Source organism: Chrysemys picta, chromosome 1 (genome assembly GCF_011386835.1).
Source record: "Chrysemys picta bellii isolate R12L10 chromosome 1, ASM1138683v2, whole genome shotgun sequence".
NCBI classification, from domain to species: Eukaryota; Metazoa; Chordata; order Testudines; family Emydidae; genus Chrysemys; species Chrysemys picta.
Genome location: NC_088791.1, coordinates 77,253,173 through 77,272,169, shown reverse-complemented (window position 1 = coordinate 77,272,169; position 18,997 = coordinate 77,253,173). Strand labels below are relative to the sequence as shown.

The 18,997-nt window shown below is 37.2% G+C and overlaps 1 protein-coding gene across 2 annotated transcripts in view; it reads right to left on the bottom strand.

Annotated features, from left to right (window-relative positions):
* LRRIQ1 (leucine rich repeats and IQ motif containing 1) overlaps positions 1-18,997 on the bottom strand; it is a 158,422-nt gene that overhangs the window by 94,807 nt on the left and 44,618 nt on the right. For both annotated transcript variants that reach the window (XM_065559974.1, XM_005279152.5), the window contains exons 15-17: positions 10,105-10,281; positions 3,954-4,436; positions 1,315-1,525 (exon numbers count right to left, since the gene is read on the bottom strand). In XM_065559974.1, coding sequence (XP_065416046.1) covers positions 1,315-1,525; positions 3,954-4,436; positions 10,105-10,281 — 871 coding nt within the window. The remainder of the gene's footprint in view (positions 1-1,314; positions 1,526-3,953; positions 4,437-10,104; positions 10,282-18,997) is intronic.

Genomic DNA, 18,997 nt, shown 5'->3' with positions numbered 1-18,997 from the left:
ATGTAATTAACCTAAACCAGTCAACCACATCTTCACAGTCACCGTCTACTCTACATTTTTTAAGAAAGGGGTTTTTTATTATCATCATCATCATCATCTAGGTAAACAAGAACATACAGCAAAAAAATGAGCACTTAAATACCTGAAAATGATGCAAGACATTAGGAACATGTGCAAAGACATACTGGATACTTTAGGATAAAAGGCACATTATACACGGGAATATTATTTTTATAACTGTAGTTTTATGGATCATGGTTTTAAAGGGAAATTCCTGTTTTATGGTAGACAGTGTTAGAACTTGGATAGCAATTTTCCTTGCTCACTGAGAATGTTCTACACTGTATAAATGAGAGGATATTGACATTTCCTCCTCCTTCTCAAAAATTATGTGCAAATAATAGCCCTGTATCTGCTTTGCCTTATCATTTGCAGTGTGCTGCCACAAACTAATGATTTATCATGAACATAATGAAATGCTGAGACTGAAGATCTGCTTTCCTACTGGTTACTCTGTTGGCCTGTAACTACTAGGAACATACAATTAAAGTTAAATCAGGCATACCGTAGCACTTATGACTGGCTAGGTTAAAAACTTGTATATTGGGTTATATCCTCAACTCCTCCAGAGCACAGGTGGCAGGAAAGGGCATCCTCACGGGTAAGTGACCTGTGCTTGGAGAGCCCATTTCTAGAATTCAGAGAGAAGGAAAAGCCAGCATTTCCCCATAATGCTGGTCCTTTCCTGATACCCATTCTACATTCCCAGAAGACAAGTTCCGTTGAACAGATGCCACAATGTGATGAAATCCATGAGGCAAGCAGTAAAATTTTCTGAAGTAGCTTAGGATACTTAGTAGATTAAATCCTATTGACATTTAAATAAGATTTAGGCTTCGAAGTGTGTAAGGTATTTTTGAAAATGAGACAAGATCCTAAATCACTTAGGTACCTTTGATGTTTTCACCCAACAAACACAATATGGAATAACTTTCAAGATAGGTTTATGTAAGGCCAAAAATTCTGGCAGTGTCCCTTTAATTTAAAAAGGACTAGAAAGATTTTGAAACTAAGAATATACAGGGTACATGGCATTATTTACCTTTGCCACCACAGTAAAATTAAAATCAAACTAATATTTTGTAAAATAAACTTTTGATGCTTATGCAGGATTTTATTAAACAAAAAAAGGGTTTTCTGCTTGGTTCAAGAAAAAAACAGAATGAACATTACTTATAAATACTGCTAATTAATCAAATCATTCCTGACTAAGTCTAACTGTAACAAATGAAGAGAACACTGTAGCAAACCAACCTGAATAAGGGCAGCAGCTTTATGCTTCTGTTCTATAGCGTCTGTGAGTTCATTGCTTTCTTTTGTGCAGTAGACAGCGTTTCTCCTGGCAAGGTACTTCCGCCAAGCACACTGGATCTCTGTTGCTGCCATATGTAGTCTAGCACAGAAATGAATATCTCTGTGAATTATGTAGCCTCGCCAATATGACTGGATTAGTGTAGCTGCCAAGCTATGAACACCAAAAAAAGAAAGGTTTATGCAACTGAAGGCTCTACAGTAACTGTAAAGACGTTCCCCATTAGATATGCATACATGTGTTCATCCACACACAATGGTTGAGAGACTCTTGGAAAATGCATTTCCAGCTTCTACCTATTTTTACTTTTTAAACAACAAGACTATTCAAGAGAGTAATACACTAGGGATGCTTTTAAATCTACACAATGATTTAAAACAGTTATGTATGGGGTGCCATGGAGTTACCCTTATGCAATCATAATATAGTTGATAATTTCATACTGCAATCCCAGTGGTTAAAGTATTGTTCAAGTTCCATTTTGCTTATTGTTTTAAAAGTACAGTTATTAATTTAAATGCTGTAAAACAATCTTGATTATATTATAATCAGAATATTCAGATCTGTCAAATGGTTGGTGCTTTCTAAAGGTTTGGAGAATTCAAGAAACCAAGGCACATTCTCCCTACAGTGATCTGCAGATAAAATTTTTATAGAGAAGTTAATGTCTGATGGCAGTTCTAAGTTGTTATCTCAAAATTTTAGAAAAAAACCCCTTGCATCTCTTATATCAACAAACCAATGAAAGGACAGAAGAATTTAGAAACACCCCACATTTCTATATTTTTTTGTTTTCTCTTCTTATTTAGGTGTAGCTGCTTACAGTGAAGCAGATACTCTGAAACAAGTCACAGCCTCCCACAGGAATATTTTGAAGTCAACAAGTTAACTCAGAGATAAGTAAATATTACATAGAAAATATGTGGCTTTTTAAAAATCTGAACTTTTAAGAAAATACTTAGGAAAATTTTAAAAATAATTGATTTCACCATAAAAAGTATATTTTAAAACCTTGCTTAAGTACTGATGAGCAAGCACAACCAGGGGTGGGGAAAGTAGGGATGCTGGGGGTGCAGTAGCACCCCTGATTTTAAGTAGTTTAGTTTACAGTTTTGCCCAATAGCTTTCAGCACCTCCATTATAAAAAATATTCCAGCACTACTGGGTGCAACTCACAGTTAAGAGGATGACTTTCCAACAGCAGAATTCCTGGAATATTTATATTAGAAGAGTAACTAAAATACTTTAAATGCAACGTTTAGAAAAGGATTTAGATTTTCAAAAACACTCAGGTTTCATAATGGGCTACTATGCTCCCGCTCATTTCCACTGGAGTTCATTATGTATCCTGCAGTCCTCCTCAAGAAATACATTCATAATAAATTAATCAATTCCCAAGTACAACCAAAAACAAAAAAACAGAAAAACCCCAAAACACAGGGAATGCTGTCTGCATATTGTACTTCTAAGGAAACTGAAGGAACATACCTTTCAGTGTTGCCCCTCACAGTGTACCCCAGGCTTCTATGTACAATGTATTTTTGATACTGGACACCTTGTCCTATCTGAACTCTTATGTACATAGGACCAAATCTTCACTTCCAGTTCTGCCTGTGTAGCATGAATCAGTACAAAGCAGCTAGAAATCTGCCCTAAATGGCAACAGAGCATTGCATTTCACACGGGAGAATCCTTAGGTGGCACAAATCAAGTGTAGTTGGCTCTATGCTCCCCAACCCCTTTTGTACAGGACGGAAAGAGGCATGTTGGGAATGCCAAGAACAGGACAGATAGTTGGCTCTTCAGTCAGCACAGCTGCATATGATTGGCCCAGGGTCAGGAAAATGGAGAAGTAGCTTTAACAGCACCTTCCCCTCCCACTTTCTCAACTGTAAACTCAGCACAGATTAGGACTGAGCCCTAATGAAAGTTACAGGAAAAAAAAATCTTACTAAGAGTGTTAAAAAGCCTCTGGACTATTGTTTCTTCTTGTTTTATACAATTAGGCAGAGGGTTCATGTATTTAGTACCAAGAAAGGAAAAGTTAGATAGAAGTCACATTTTTAAATTTTCTCCTTACTTTCACGCAGTTTTCAATTAAAATACATTTTAAAAATATTGTTAAAATGCAATCACCGACAAAATACCACAGAACTGTCATGCATAAGGGATATGAATTTTAACCATGATTAGGAGACAATAAGAGAGTTAAAACTTATTAAAAAGTACATAGGAGGTGAACAGAAAAGACAAAGGGTTTGTCTACATGGCAAGTTACTGCACAGCAAGCCAGTGTGTTTATATATAGCATACTGCGTTTCGAAGTAGAAGAATGCTAAGCCACACTCCAGGACTTTCACTGTGCTGTAGCAGTGTCCACACAGGATGCTACTGCATGGCAAGATAGTGCGCTATAGATTCACAGCACGGTAACTTGCTGTGTAGACAAGCCCTTAATAGAACGTAATAGTTGTAAGTTTGTATCCCATTGGAAACTATTTTGAAAACTAACTTTTCACATTACGATTATGCAGAAATGGAACTGGGTTTTTATGGCAAATATTTGACATTTATATCTTACTTTTCCACACTGTTCTCAACATGCTGGAGATTCTCTCCCTCATTACTTGCAATAACTGTCTCTCTGAATGTATTTCTTGTAGTTGGGGTTGATATTTTACTGTTATCTTTGCTCTCCCCTTTGTGACTGATGCAACATTCAGTACTTTTCTTCTTTATTTTGTGCTCTTGATTACTTTTTTTTTGAGGCACAGGTACGGAGGAGTTAATGAACATAGGCTGAATGTGGCTTGTAGTAATCCATCTTTCAGAAGGATTCAACAAGCCCTGCTTATTTTCCTTTGCACCAGCGATAAAGAGGTTATTTTGCTGTAGCCTGTCGGTGGCTGTTTGCTTCAAATGATCTTGCTGTGCTTCTGGTTCGTCTCTGTCAGCAATGTTTAGGTCTCCATATTCATGTGCATATCGGTGTTCATTACTAAGTTTCATCAGCTCCTTAAAATACCAGCACTGACTCTGTGCAGCATCCAAGAAAGAAGCATTTCTGAAGAAAGATAAAAATGCAATTACATTTATTTTAGACAATTGGAATTATATTTTTAAAACAACCATGCCTTTATTTTCTAATGTACATAAGCCACGTATTGGATGAGTTTAGCACACACATAACATTGTGAACACTGAGTACTAAATGACTCCTGCTTTAATTGCCAATTTATAATATTCTGAAATTGTTTCTTTTCCCCTCTTTATTTTTCCAGTATCTTGAATACACTAACACACATTAGTTTGCTTATTTTACTGTACCAGTAGCTTCATTAGAAAATTATTTTTTCTTGGTGTTAAGACTTTGGGTTTGAAATACGTACAGGGGTATCTATTTCACTGCAAATTTTAGTGCGGTTAGGAGCATATAGTGCAGCAAATTCTGGAGGATGAGTCTATTTTATTTTATACACCAATAACCTTATGAATTGATTGTAAAATAGGAAATAAGCAAGACAAAGTAAAGATGGTACTAAATATTTCTGAATCTAGAGTAGAACATAACAAAACACAGACTCCAACCAACAAGCCTCAATATCTAGTGAGGGTCTAAAAGAGAATAAAGTCTAAAAAGACTATTAAAAATGGAGAAATGCTACAATTTCATTATCTGGGGATCATACATATCCAACCAAGGAGGCTGCTCCAAAGAAATCAGAAGATGATTAGCGATGGATCACTCAGCCATTGTCTTTATATGAAAGTGTGGAAAAACTTCCATGCACTTTGAGAAGCAACTGGTGAACTTTAGATACTTATGGATATGAATCCTGGGAAACTAATGCTGCAGACAAAAAGAAAATTGAAGCCTTTGAGATGTGGTACTGGTGAAGACTCTTGTGCATCTCCTGGACAGAAAAGAATAAAAGCACTTACATTCAAAATATCAGAGAGAAGCGGATTTGGCTCTTGGAAATCAACAGGTGAAAACTTATATTTTGTGATCAAATCAACACAGACATGAAAATACCCTCGAACAAATGATCATGAAAGCAATAGTGATGGATCATTATAGTAAAGGACAACCAATGAGAAGATGGATAGAAGATTTGCAGCAGATCACTAGGAGTTCAGCTGCTGTGTGTGTGAAGTTAGCGATGGATTGAAAAGGCTTCCGAAAATTCTGCTATGATGTCACCAGATGTCAGCCAGAAACAAATGGACTTTACTACTACTACTATTATTGACAAGCCATCAAAGACTTTGCCTAACATGCTAGATGGCAGTTTTGCAAAAATACATGTAGGCATTAGTAATGCTCTGGCAAAAATGTCCTATTAGTATCTGGATCTTTACCCTACAAGTACATATTTAAAAGCACCATTTCACCAATGCTGGCAATATAAACACTAATAATGCACCATGCCATCTGATAGTGTAGAATGACTTAGTTTCCTGAACCTAAATTATATCAGGTTTCAGTATTCAGCGTATGTTGCTTTAATAAAGAATTATTACACAATTCTGTGTTTAAAAATGAGTTGTGACAAACAGTATATGCAGACTGTACACTCAGACATTACATTAGATTCTGTTTGTAATTGTGTAGTAAAATAATTCTGCATAGAGGAAACACATAGAAGTATCATTATTATTCAACTACAAAGTACAAAAGTCCCTTACAGATACATAAAAGAGTTTACTGTTTATATTTCTTCTTTCACATTCCCGTAACAGAGCTTGCCTGTCATTTTCACTATTTTAAATAGTTACTATTTATAAGGTTTTCAACTTCCATCAGTATCTATTACTGAAACTGAAGTGTTGTATTTCTTAATATAGCTATTTATTAGTAAGTGTCAAAAGATTACATGGCAGTCATTAGAATACAGAAATTTAATTTTTAAAAAACATAATTCTTAAGCATGGTAAAAACAAGACATTCGAAAGCAGAAACTGCACAGACAATTTATTTGAGCAGCAGTGGTATATGAAACATGGATTAGAGAACCAACCAGTGATTACTTTTGGCAGATTACATAGCTGAGGTCGTACCTACAGGGGCTCATAACTTAGTGAGATGTGAAACAGACAAGAAGCTTGCTCTTTTTTCAGTCTGTTCTTATTCAACGTTACATTAAGTCAGTCAACTTGGAAAAAGTATCGCAGTATGTAAGTATAATAGCTGTGCTGTTTAGGCTTATGTAGGTATGTTTTGTTTAGGAGTTTTTGTGTGTGTTTTTTTAAGTGCACTTTTCAATGGTTTTTAAATCATCCATAAAATGTGCTTTGGGCCAAAAAAATATAACATACAGGGTTGTAACCCAAGTGAATACTTCTTTAAACCAAATTTCATAAGAGTTGTTTCATCCATTTCCAATTTACAAGTTTAAATTTAAAAATTACTAAGGGTCAAATTTTTAAAGGATCTTCAGATATCCTTGACAATAGAAGATAGTTAAACTAAAGATTAATTGTGAAACAAAATTTGGACATGAGAATTATCTACTTGTAATCGCTCTTCTCAAATATATCCAAAATTTTGGGTGCATAGTGCTATATTATGGCATGAAGAAATTCTTTGAGAAGAGACTGGGAGCCCCTTCATTCTGTCTGCTACTTTGATGAATAGTTGAGTAGATTTTCGAAACTGCTTCATCCGTTCAATATAGAAGGCTAACGCCCGGCAAACACCCAAAGAGTGAAGTCTTTGTTCCTGGCTGTTTGCATGTGGCTTGGGATAAAAGATTGTAAGAAAAATATCCTGATTAAAGCGAAACTGGGAGACGACCTTCGGTAGGAAGGCTGGGTGTGGCTGAAGCTGAACCTTGTCCTTATAGAAGATTGTGTAAGGAGGTTCAGATGTTAGGGCCTTAATCTTGGATACTCTCCTGGCAAATGTTATTGCTACCAGAAATGTTCCCTTTCATGAGACAAAGCAAAGAAAATCTCGCTAGTGGCTCAAAGAGGGGCCCGATACTCTGGAAAGAACCAGGCCGGGATCAGTTATTGTACTTGAGGGTGTAGCCTTTCAAGTCCTTTAAGGAAGCATCCAACTATTGGGTTGGCGAAGACTGACTGGCCCACCACACCTGGGTGAGAGGCGGAAATGGTAGCCAAGTAGACTTTTATTGATGACACAGAAAGCCCTTATAGTTTCAGGTGCAGAAGTCCAAGATAAAAGGTACTGTCGAATGCGCAGAAGATGTGTATTTCTGCAATGACCAAATTGTGAATCTCTTCCATTTGGCTAGATAGGTGGCCTTAGTAGACGGTTTCCTACTGCCAAGGAGGACTTCCCTAACTGGATCGGAGCAAGCAAGCTCCATCAGGTTTAGCCCTGGAGCTTCCAAGCCATGAAGTGGAGAGATTCACGGTTGGGGTGCTGAAGACGGCCGTGGTCCTGAGTTATCAGGTCCAGGAGAAGTGGTAGAGTGATCGGAGTTTCCACTGACAGTTTCAGAAGAGATGTGTACCAGTGCTGACATGGAGCTATCAATATTACCGAGGCTTTGTCCCTCCAAACCTTGAGTAGCACCTTGTGGATGAGTGGAATGGGGAGTACCACCAGAACAATTCCTTACTGGAATTCTAACTATATAATGACTAAACTAACTACAACTACTAACTACTGTTATAACTATTTACAGAAAAAATAGTCTGAAGACTACTAGGGAGAAAGCTTACCGAAGCAAGAGAGAACAAGTGTTCTGGCTAACTGTCACAGGTGGAAAGAAGGAACTGAAGTGGGAGCGGGTCGGCAGAGCCCTATATATCGCATCATAGAGGCGTGACTCCAGGGGGCACCTGAGCCAACCTCAGGAGTACTGTTAGGAAAAAAACCTTCTGGCTACTATGCACTCAGTGCACACATACCTAATTGGAATCGACATGAGCAAGCACTTGAAGAAGTAGTGAGAATATCTCTGCAAAATAACACACCCAAGTCTTCAACACACAATGTAAGAAGAGTTAGCATGACAGAATTACTCATATAGGAAACTAGAATGATAATCTGTAAATATAGCAAGACAACTCAGATACACCTCATGATATGAGAGAATACATCTAACAAACATGGGTAAAATGTTTTGTTTTGAGTGAAGAACCTTTAATACTAGACCTTGTGAACCATTAAATGGTAGATATCTAAAGCCCTTCAGAGACTACCTAACATTAAGAAGAGTTATTTTCTGGTTTAAGAAGTTATTACAGTCCTTAATGTAAAGGTGCTAATATGTCACAGAAAGGCTTGGAAAGATTTATAGTTTCCTGATTTATCTGGGCCTGTTTCAGCAAAGCACTTAAGCAAGCACTTAACTTCAAGTATATGGGTAGGCTCATTAACTTTAGTGGAAATATTCACCCACTTACAGTTAAGCATAGGCTTGAGAACTTTCCTGAACTGAAGAGTCTATCCCTATGCAAGATACCAAAGAACTCATGAAAGGAATGAGAAACACAGATCACGGATTTCTGTATAATTTTACGAAATATACACAAAAGTGTGTTTCCGATAAATAGCTAAAAAACAAATAGATATTTTGTATGGGATATTTTAAGATACCTTATTGTAATAATATGCAGTTAAGAATTCATATCACAAATATTTTATGTTAACAAAATCTGTAACCTCTAGTAAGGAATAAGACAATCACTACAGACAATGCATGAAGGTCTCATCCTGGAAATGTAGATGTTGCCCCAGAATGAAAACACTGAGTGATTCCAGAGATTAATCAGCACAACAAAAGCTCCAATAAGATCCCATATCAAAATAAAGTAAACATAAAAAAACCTGTGCAAAAATAAACTTGTAACAAATTTGAAAAAAAGCTGTTTATGCAACATATATAGTAGGAGGATGTCTGTTAACAAATAGTGTACATTTTATTTATGCAACAGAGTGACCAGCTTCTTGGTTTCTAAAAGGACTTGACATTTCAGTGCTAGACAAGTGAATTATTTGAATTGATATATCCATTTCTTGGAGTATGTATCAGAACTAAATTAATAATGATCAAACAGGAAACTTTTGGTTGGCCCAAGACCAATTAATTTGTTACCTGCCTCAGTATTACCTGCTTTATGTTATCTTTTTAAAAGTTATTCTGGGGAAGATGTTTTCTCCATACTTCTACATTATCTCCTTGCAAGACAATCTCAATCCCATACGTTTATTTAAGAAAAATTTACCACAGGACTGCTGCTCAAGCATCAAGTCTGGAAGTATCAGAGACTTTGAAGACCACAGTCTTTCCTTATAAAAACTTTGAGCTTTTACCTATGTACCTCCAATCATTTGTAGTATTATCAACACACCCAAGAAAAACTAATATGGAAAAAAACCTCAATGTGCCTTTAACAAAAATCAATTTATTCTAATCTTGGGCCACAAATACTAAAATGTATTGATTGAATCGGCCCTTAGAGGATAGACTTAAACTTGTTTGAAGGCCTTGACATGTTTGGATCTCTTTAAATTTAACCTTAACTCTGACCTGGCTTTGTAAGCTTATTTTGAGGATAATTATAACATCATTGTAATGCTCTTTCTGTTTAAAATTACTAATATATACTCTCATTCTTAACGTAATTTATATTCCCAGACAAAATTTTAAGTAAAATACAGGAAAACAATGAGGAAGTATCCTAAAGACTTAACATTTTAAAAAGCATGCTTTTGAAAATAATTATATTTGCATAAAAAGATTTCAGATATCTACCCTTGTTCAATGGTCTTCTTTTTTATTAAGTTAATTTCTTCAATCTGGGCTTGACAAAATTTCAAAAAGCTTCCTGGTTTTGACTCTTTGATTCTTTCAGTTGAGAGTTTTGCAGGAGAATTTAGGTTTTCACCATTAAGAAATTGCAAACTAGGAAGTATTTTAAGTAGGGAACACCTTTTAAAAGAGGAGAAAACAATCCATCATTAGCATTAAGGAAAAACTTGCATTTTAGAATCCAGAGTCTAGAAATACGCATCACAACTACATAAAGAGATTGACCTTTAAATATGTTATTTTACTAAACATTTTGGTATACATGAAAATGTTTACATAAAATTACTATACCTTATTTGATATTTATTTATTGTTTATTACTAGCAATATTTACTCTTATGGAAACCACAAAATTAACATGAGAAATCATTTATTAGCAGCAATTCTTAATACTTTTTAGGTATATAGACACTGGGTGAAATCCTGGCCACACTGAAGTCAGTGACAAAAATTTCTGATTCAAAAGGGCCAAGATGTCATCCATTACCATTAATAACTCCATGAGTACCTGAAATATTTTTGTGGTTTGTTTTAAACATAAGCAACTGATTAGAAGGCAATACCGAAAACTAGATCATGATGGAGTAACAAACAATAAAATAAAGCAGCACTGGCTGACCTGATACTTTTGGAGACAAATTCAAATACTGCATAGACCGCGAACGAAAATGGCATTGCAATCTCATTTCACTCTCCATATTTATACACAACAAAAACAAGACAATTCAACCTGACTCACAGTCTCAGGAAAGTCCATGTGGAACAGCAGGGGTGTTGCAAGTTATGAATGAGAGGAAAATAGCACGGAACTTGCAAATTCTAGTGCCGTTAATCACACATTTTTATGAGAATTAAGGGATGGCTCCTGCTCCAATCCTAGGCACTAGGATAGGTCCCTGCTTCTATATATACCTAAATGGAACTCCCACTGACTTCAATAGAACAGGACTGGGTTAATTCACCCCCTTTAAAAAAAACACCTTAGATAGCTATTGGAATTCATTTTTAGTTTTCTAAAAGATGTATTTTAAAAAATATTCAGAAATGTGTAACATCTGACTTAATAGACTATGGGATTAATAATGCCTCTCATAGCATAAAGTCCATCCTATAAGAAAGGAGGTTGTACCAGTGAAATCAGAGGGGGGGAGGGCTAATGAATTTCCTGGGCAGCCCTTTCACATGCAAGGGATAATCTGGCACACAGATGTTAAGAACACTTTTTATGTGTGTCTAATTCACCAATTAAACCTCATGGTATTTTAAATATTTATTTAGGACAATACAATATGTATTGTGTCCGATATTCCTTATTTTCAATTCAAAATTTTTTCCAGTTATCAAACGGCAAAAAATAGCTTAAATTGGCAAAGTAGTATATCTTAATGCAGAGAATTTTAAATAAGTCTGAATTAGCTTTTCCTTTATTTAGATTTAAATAACACACATTAAAGAAAACCTATTCTGCACTATAGGCACCTTTGCCATCAGTTAAAACTACATTACATAATCCTTCAGAACCAAAGGATTCCTTGACCACCCCCATATTTAAAGAAAAGAATGTTACTTAGCTGAGATCATATATGCCAAGTTTCAAATCCAAGCAAATTTCTATGGCTGAGTTACATTATCCAAAACATAGATTGGCAAAAGTCTTTACAACAGCAGTGCTATTTGATGCAGATATAAAGATTACCCCCCCCCCCCCGCCCTCCTTTTTATGGCAAATATAATACTGTCTAAAATATACTTGAAATAAAAGGATCATTTTAGATACACTGGCCTTGAGCTTGTAGTGAAGAGCCAATGTTGAATAATGATACATTTAAAAAGTGCCATATCAAGTTGATTAATGCTGGAAGTAGTGTATCTTCGAGCTATGGGATCTCAACACTAGTTTTTCCAGCTGGGTTTCTCCTGGTGAAGGGCTGAGTCAATATTTCATTTAGTGAAAACTTCCTGGTGAATATTCTGTCACTTAAGAGGCTCTATTAATCATTACTGCAGTGAAACACATTCCCCTAGGAGCGCTCAGACTGATCCCAGGGTTTAATTTTTAAAAAGCAATTTCTTAGTACTTCAGTTTTGTCGGTGTTATCGCTGGCTGGACATGAAAGTAGGAAACCGATTGGAAAATTTTACAACTAATTCCTTTGTTGGTATCAAGGGGTTACGTAAAGTTCATTGGAACATATTGCCTGAAGTTATAGTTAATGCTGTATTCAACAAATCCATATTTTATACTATCCCAGCCTTTAAATCCTTTAGATAAATGAATCTCTTGTCCAATCATAAAAGCTCTATTGGGTCAAATGATCTAAGAGAAGAACCTGAGGTATCAGTTCTTAAAGTTAATAGGAATTCAGAAGTAATTTCTTTTTCCTGAGTAATGTCTGAGGAAGAAATTAGTTCTATGAGACATCAGAAATTAAAAACAGTGGAAACGTAAATGTGAGCTTTACTAAAATGTCATATGTTGAAGAATATTAAATAGTACTTGCATTAATTAACAGTAGTGTAAATACCTGTATGCATTAAATAATATAAACATGTATTTACAGCTACTTCTGCTACTGTTTGAAAGCTTCAAATTCCAAAAACGTGCACACATGTTTTTCCACTTGAATACTAACCTGAAGTTTGCTAAAAGATCTCCTACTGGAGAAAATATGCATATATATTTTTCTCTCTTTATATACCACATACAAAAAACAAAAACAAAAACAAAACAAAAAAAAACCCTGAATTTCTCACACCAATAAAGTAAAAAAATGGCAAGTCACTGCATTGGGGAAGCTTGTGGTAATACTGAAGCATAAAGTTTTGTGTTTAACTGGCTTGAAGTTATGCAAGGAACTGAGAAAAGTACAAAAAAAATGATTACAGAAATGAATGTTAATGAATGTCAAAGTAAATGTTTACTCAGATACTGAAATGATCATACTGAAGGTTACTATATACAGTCACGTGGTACTGCACTTGAGGGACTATGGCTCGTGGGCAGCAAAAGTAGGAAAACACAAGAACATTACTAGCAGCATATTTCTGTGGATTGGAAAGATTGTTCCCAGAGACCAGGAAAACAAAGAAGAAAAGAAGTTAATAAATATTTCAATCTATGGTTCCAAGAAGAGCTTATCAATGACAATAATATATTTTTAAAATAATTTTAAAAAATAAACCCTCAAACACTGCTACATATTCCACTGCCTTGTGATATCACTTTTGATAAACAATACAAGCCAGGCCAGGATCCAATTGCTAAGCTCTTTTATTTTTTTTTAAATGTTCCTAGTCAAAATCATAATCAACTACATTACTCATATCTTATCTGAAAGTTCCCTTGTTATCTCAACCCAGAATACTGACATTTTTAATGGGCTTAATATCTCTTTTCTATCCCTAGAGCTATTCTATATAAGTAATACTTTCCCAAATAAATACTAGATGCCCTTATTTGGAAAGAACAGTTTAGATTACTCTGGTCAATCTAAAGCTTCTCTGAATCAACTAAATGGCTCACTTAAAAAGTTGAGTAATAGGGACAGCTTATTGACTCAATAGTTTATTCTGCCCTATCATGTAGAAGACAAAAGTTGGATTCCAGGCCAGCCATCTTTCTCTTGAAGCTACCAGGACAGAAAGTTAAATGAAAGAACTCTGGATCTGATGCAGGATCAGACTGGCCGCTCAGGAATCGTCTAAAAAGGTTAAGGAAAAGATCTGGAAGGAGGATTTTGTTGATTTATTTACTTGGCTCTTTAGGGAACAACAGTCAGAGAAAGGGGGCAAAAAGAACAAAAAAATATGAGAATAAACCCCGCAGACTTAAAGTGCCTCAAAATTTTAAGAGCAATCTTTTGCAGTTATCAGAGTAACAGCCGTGTTAGTCTGTATCCGCAAAAAGAAGAACAGGAGTACTTGTGGCACCTTAGAGACTAACAAATTTATTAGAGCATAAGCTTTCGTGGACTACAGCCCACTTCTTCGGATGCATATAGAAAGGAACATATATTGAGGAGATATATATACACACATACAGAGAGCATAAACAGGTGGGAGTTGTCTTACCAACTCTGAGAGGCCAATTAATTAAGAGAAAAAAAACTTTTGAAGTGATAATCAAGCTAGCCGAGTACAGACAGTTTGATAATAAGTGTGAGAGTACTTACAAGGGGAGATAGAGTCAATGTTTGTAATGGCTCAGCCATTCCCAGTCCTTATTCAAACCGGAGTTGATTGTGTCTAGTTTGCATATCAATTCTAGCTCACCAGTCTCTCTTTGGAGTCTGTTTTTGAAGTTTTTCTGTTGTAATATAGCCACCCGCAGGTCTGTCACTGAATGACCAGACAGGTTAAAGTGTTCTCCCACTGGTTTTTGAGTATTTTGATTCCTGATGTCAGATTTTTTTCTCTTAATTAATTGGCCTCTCAGAGTTGGTAAGACAACTCCCACCTGTTTATGCTCTCTGTATGTGTGTATATATATCTCCTCAATATATGTTCCATTCTATATGCATCCGAAGAAGTGGGCTGTAGTCCACGAAAGCTTATGCTCTAATAAATTTGTTAGTCTCTAAGGTGCCACAAGTACTCCTGTTCTTCTTTTTGCAGTTATGTGAGCGTAATTTGCGAGAGAGCTGTATTTCCTTGTTCAAGTACGAGGACTTAATGGCAAAGGCTTATGCTACATCATTGTGAGGTAGCACGGTTAAAGCATGACAGAGAATATAGACAGAGGATGGCAAAGGAAACAAATACCCTGGGTTACAATAGACCAGGAACTTTGGCTGGAGTGTATGACTTCTTATCACCCCACCTAGCTGGCATTCATAGACATTCACTTTCAAAACACGGATTTAAAACGAAGAAGTGCTTTACATTTAACTACGGAAAATGTACATGCATTGGGAGCAAAAACAAACACCACTGTAGGTGATGGGCAGGGGTGGGGGGGAAGGTCAGCACAGTGCCCTCTCCTGTTATGGGGGTAGAAGGTGGTAGGAAAAGGAATCAACAAGGACTCACTGCTTCAGGAGATGCTACAGGGGGAGGCAGTAACCTTGAGAAGGCTCCTTCTCCAAATTAAAATACAGGTTTTATGGAATATTATTGGACTACCCCAAGAAAAAATATGCAGCTTATTTATGGAATGGGTTTTCAGCCAGTTTTAAAATCCCATATGAAGGAGTGAGATACATCTCCTGGGCAAAGAAGTCCATTAAAGGCATCAAGCATATAGTGAAAGCAAAGATCACCCCACATTATAGGGCCAGATCCTGGTGCCCACTCTGGCTGCTTCATATCCCACAAAGCAGCCAGAAAGATGGCAGATCCAGCCCCTTAAAGATTTCCCAACTATAAAATAATCCTTGGGTAGTACAAAGTTCTTATAGAGGCTTCCTGACAACCCTCCCACAGTCTAGGGGATGTGGGCAGGGAAAATGTGCACAGTTGGTTGCCCGTATTCCTCGGCTGCTGGGATGGCCCTCAGTGTCCCTGAAGCTGCTCTGCTTTACACCTGAGACTGGCTCAGTTTCTGAAGCCTGAGATTTAATACTTTGTCCGCTTCTCTCCCCCACACTGTTATACTAAGCACATCTCAGCCACAACTGAAGAAGTAGGAGGAGAGATTGAAGAGGCTAGGACTCGTAAGCTTGGAAAAGAGGAGACTAAGGGGGGATATGATAGAGGTATATAACATCATGAGTGATGTGGAGAAAGTGGATAAGGAAAAGTTATTTACTTATTCCTATAATACAAGAACTAGGGGGTCACCAAATGAAATTAATAGGCAGCAGGTTTAAAACAAATACAAGGAAGTTCCTCTTCACGCAGCACACAGTCAACTTGTGGAACTCCTTACCTGAGGAGGTTGTGAAGGCTAGGACTATAACAGCGTTTAGAAGAGAACTGGATAATTCATGGTGATTAAGTCCATGAATGGCTATTAGCCAGGATGGGTAAGGAATGGTGTCCCTAGCCTCTGTTTGTCAGAGGCTGGAGATGGATGGCAGGAGAGAGATCAACTTGATCATTGCCTATTAGATCCACTCCCTCTGGGGCACCTGGCATTGGCCACTGTCGGTAGACAGGATACTGGGCTAGATGGACCTTTGGTCTGACCCGGTACGGCGTTCTTATGTGCTATATACCATTGCATAGAAAAATCCATAATCAAATATTGTTTTCTCAATGTTTAGTCAAATGAAAACTACTTTTTAAGAAGCATTTCACAGCAATCACACACTGGAAATATCATAAAAGTGTTCTATTGAGATTATGACAGGGATTGCAGTAACTCAAAGAGATGGAACCTAGTAAACCTGACAATTTAAATTTGTACACCATTTCAGAAAGAGAACAGAGATGAAATGATAGGTATGCTGTGAAATATCTGAGTGACAAACATCTGTGCCAGAACAGGCCAATGCTCACTCCTTTTATGAAGCAGTAAGTACTCTACTAAAACATCTTAATTTGTGTGTTTAACTTTATAAAGCTATAAAACATTTTAAGACATGTTCTTTAATTTTATTTGGAGTTGGGAAAAAAAGCTAATTAGAAGGGAGAATAAGTTTGAAGTAACCACTGCCACACTCTGGCAAACTTATGAAAACATACAGCATTTTACTAAAAATCCAGAAATGTTGGGCTACATTTTGGGGTCCTTGCTTGAGCAAAGTTTCCATTAATATCAATAAGAATTTTCCTCAAATAAACAGTGCAGAATTCAGCCCATTTTTATGCAGTTCCCCCCCATCAGTGGTTATTGTAAAGAGATGTATGTATGTACATCACAGTTCTCTTTCACAGTATACCCTCTACTGATCCTACTTCATTCATTTAGAAGTGTCATACTAGTATGTTTGCAGGAGTGTATCTAAGACCAAAGAGTTGTGGGTAGGGAAAGCATGCTTTGTGTCAACAATTTTACAAGTGAAGAGAGACAGCTACTTGCTCACTTATACCTTCAATGACTCTTCAGAGTCCTTCACTGAGAAGGAAAGAAATCAGAAGGAAACAGAATGTCTCCAACCAACGCTGAAGTCATGAACTTTTTCCAATTCTTTTTATCCAGACTCATTCCCTCTCACCTCCATCCAAGTTATAAATCTCTGAACACAAAAGGACTGCAGAATCCAGCATCCAGGCTCAAATTTTTGTATTGGGACGAGCCAGGGTTCCTCCCAGCCCCAAATTTAACTGTGGTGGTGAAAACTGTTCTCCTTTTAAGCAGCGGAATTCAGAGTTGGAAGGGAAGGAAAGGGAGGGCAAGGTGCTCGAGTCCAAAAATTGGCAGGATCAGGCAGGATCCAACTTTAACTCAGCACCTTACACCCATACTAAGTGTCAGGGAAACAAATCTTCCCTCCAAAAAACACTCCCAAAACACCACAATACTGCCTTTCACATACATTTACTATGGTGTGAGTGTCCATTTATAACTTGACAAGCGCAAAATGAGATTTTTAAATAATTTTAGGGTGGTTGGCATATTTCTGGTGTTGAAGCTCTATAAGGCTTACTGAAGCAAGTAAATTTACAGATAATCCTATGAATTTTTCTGGCCTGCCCAGCATTTTGGTACATGGTGATACTGATATGCTCCTTCACGTCTATGCACCTCCACCTTTCTGTGCACACACAGACCAGGTCTAAACTCTCCTCTTTCCTAACCACCTACATACAGTACCACTGTACTCATAGTTGTGAAATCTCACTACAAGCTAGGCTGGCAGGGAAGCAGGGTTTGGGTTGCTGAAACCCTGGCCTTCCCTTGACTCCTGGTGCACAAGAAGCCTAGTGATTGATGCTGACAGTCAGTCTTCCACTGGACAGTGTAATCTGGGAGTTCCCTCTCTACAGAATAGGGCATGCTGACTTTTCTCTCTATCTGCTCATTCCAGTTTGTGGGGGGCGATTACTTATGTTAGGGAACTGGCTTCTCTTTCTGTCTGTTGCTGATAGCAGAGATTTTGGTGGGCAGCACCCCATAAAGCTGGGTACTTCTGATCAGCTGCACTCCTCTTGCCGAGAAGCAAAACAGAGCGTTTTTTTCGCCCTACTCTCAAGGACAAGCGAAGGGGCTGGGCCTTCTTTTGCTGCTTGAAGTCAACTTCCTTACCTTCCCCAAAACACTACTAGTGTGGCCTGGGTACACATGTCTGAATGGTCTTAGCTATGTGCATGTTACTATAGGTGTGGGGTTGGTTGTCCAGGCATGTCAGTCAGGCTCTGAGCCCCAGCCAGGATCATAACCCCATTGTGTTATGTGCCATACAAACATGGAATAGGAAGGCAGTCCCTGTCCTAGAGAGCTCAGAAGTTAAGCTCACAACCAGAAACAACACATAGATGAAGCAGGTAAATAGGATGAGGGAATGGTAACAGCAGAACTGTTTGAAAAGTAGAAGGTAGTCTCAGCTTGCCATCTGGCAGTATTTTCTAGGGTTTTATTGATTCATACTTTTATCATTATTGAGGCCTGCAGTAGGCATGTTCTCCGCAACAGTGGGTATGTCTACAGTGCAAAAAAAGGTGTGTTCTTCATTCAAGTTAGCTCACTCACATTAGCTAACTCAAGTTAAAACTGCATCAAAGACATGGCAACTTGGGTTAGCAACTTGTATTAAAGCTGGTTGAATTCAAGCTGCTAACTCAAATTAAAAACTGTGTACTGTATCTTCACTGATATTTTAACCTGAGTTAAGAACAAAGTGTTTGCTTTTGCAGTGAACACCTACCCACAGGCAGGCTGCCCAGACAATTAACCATCATAGTCATAAACTGGAAGACAGCCCCAAATCTGAGGTTAGTGAGTGATGCAAAATGC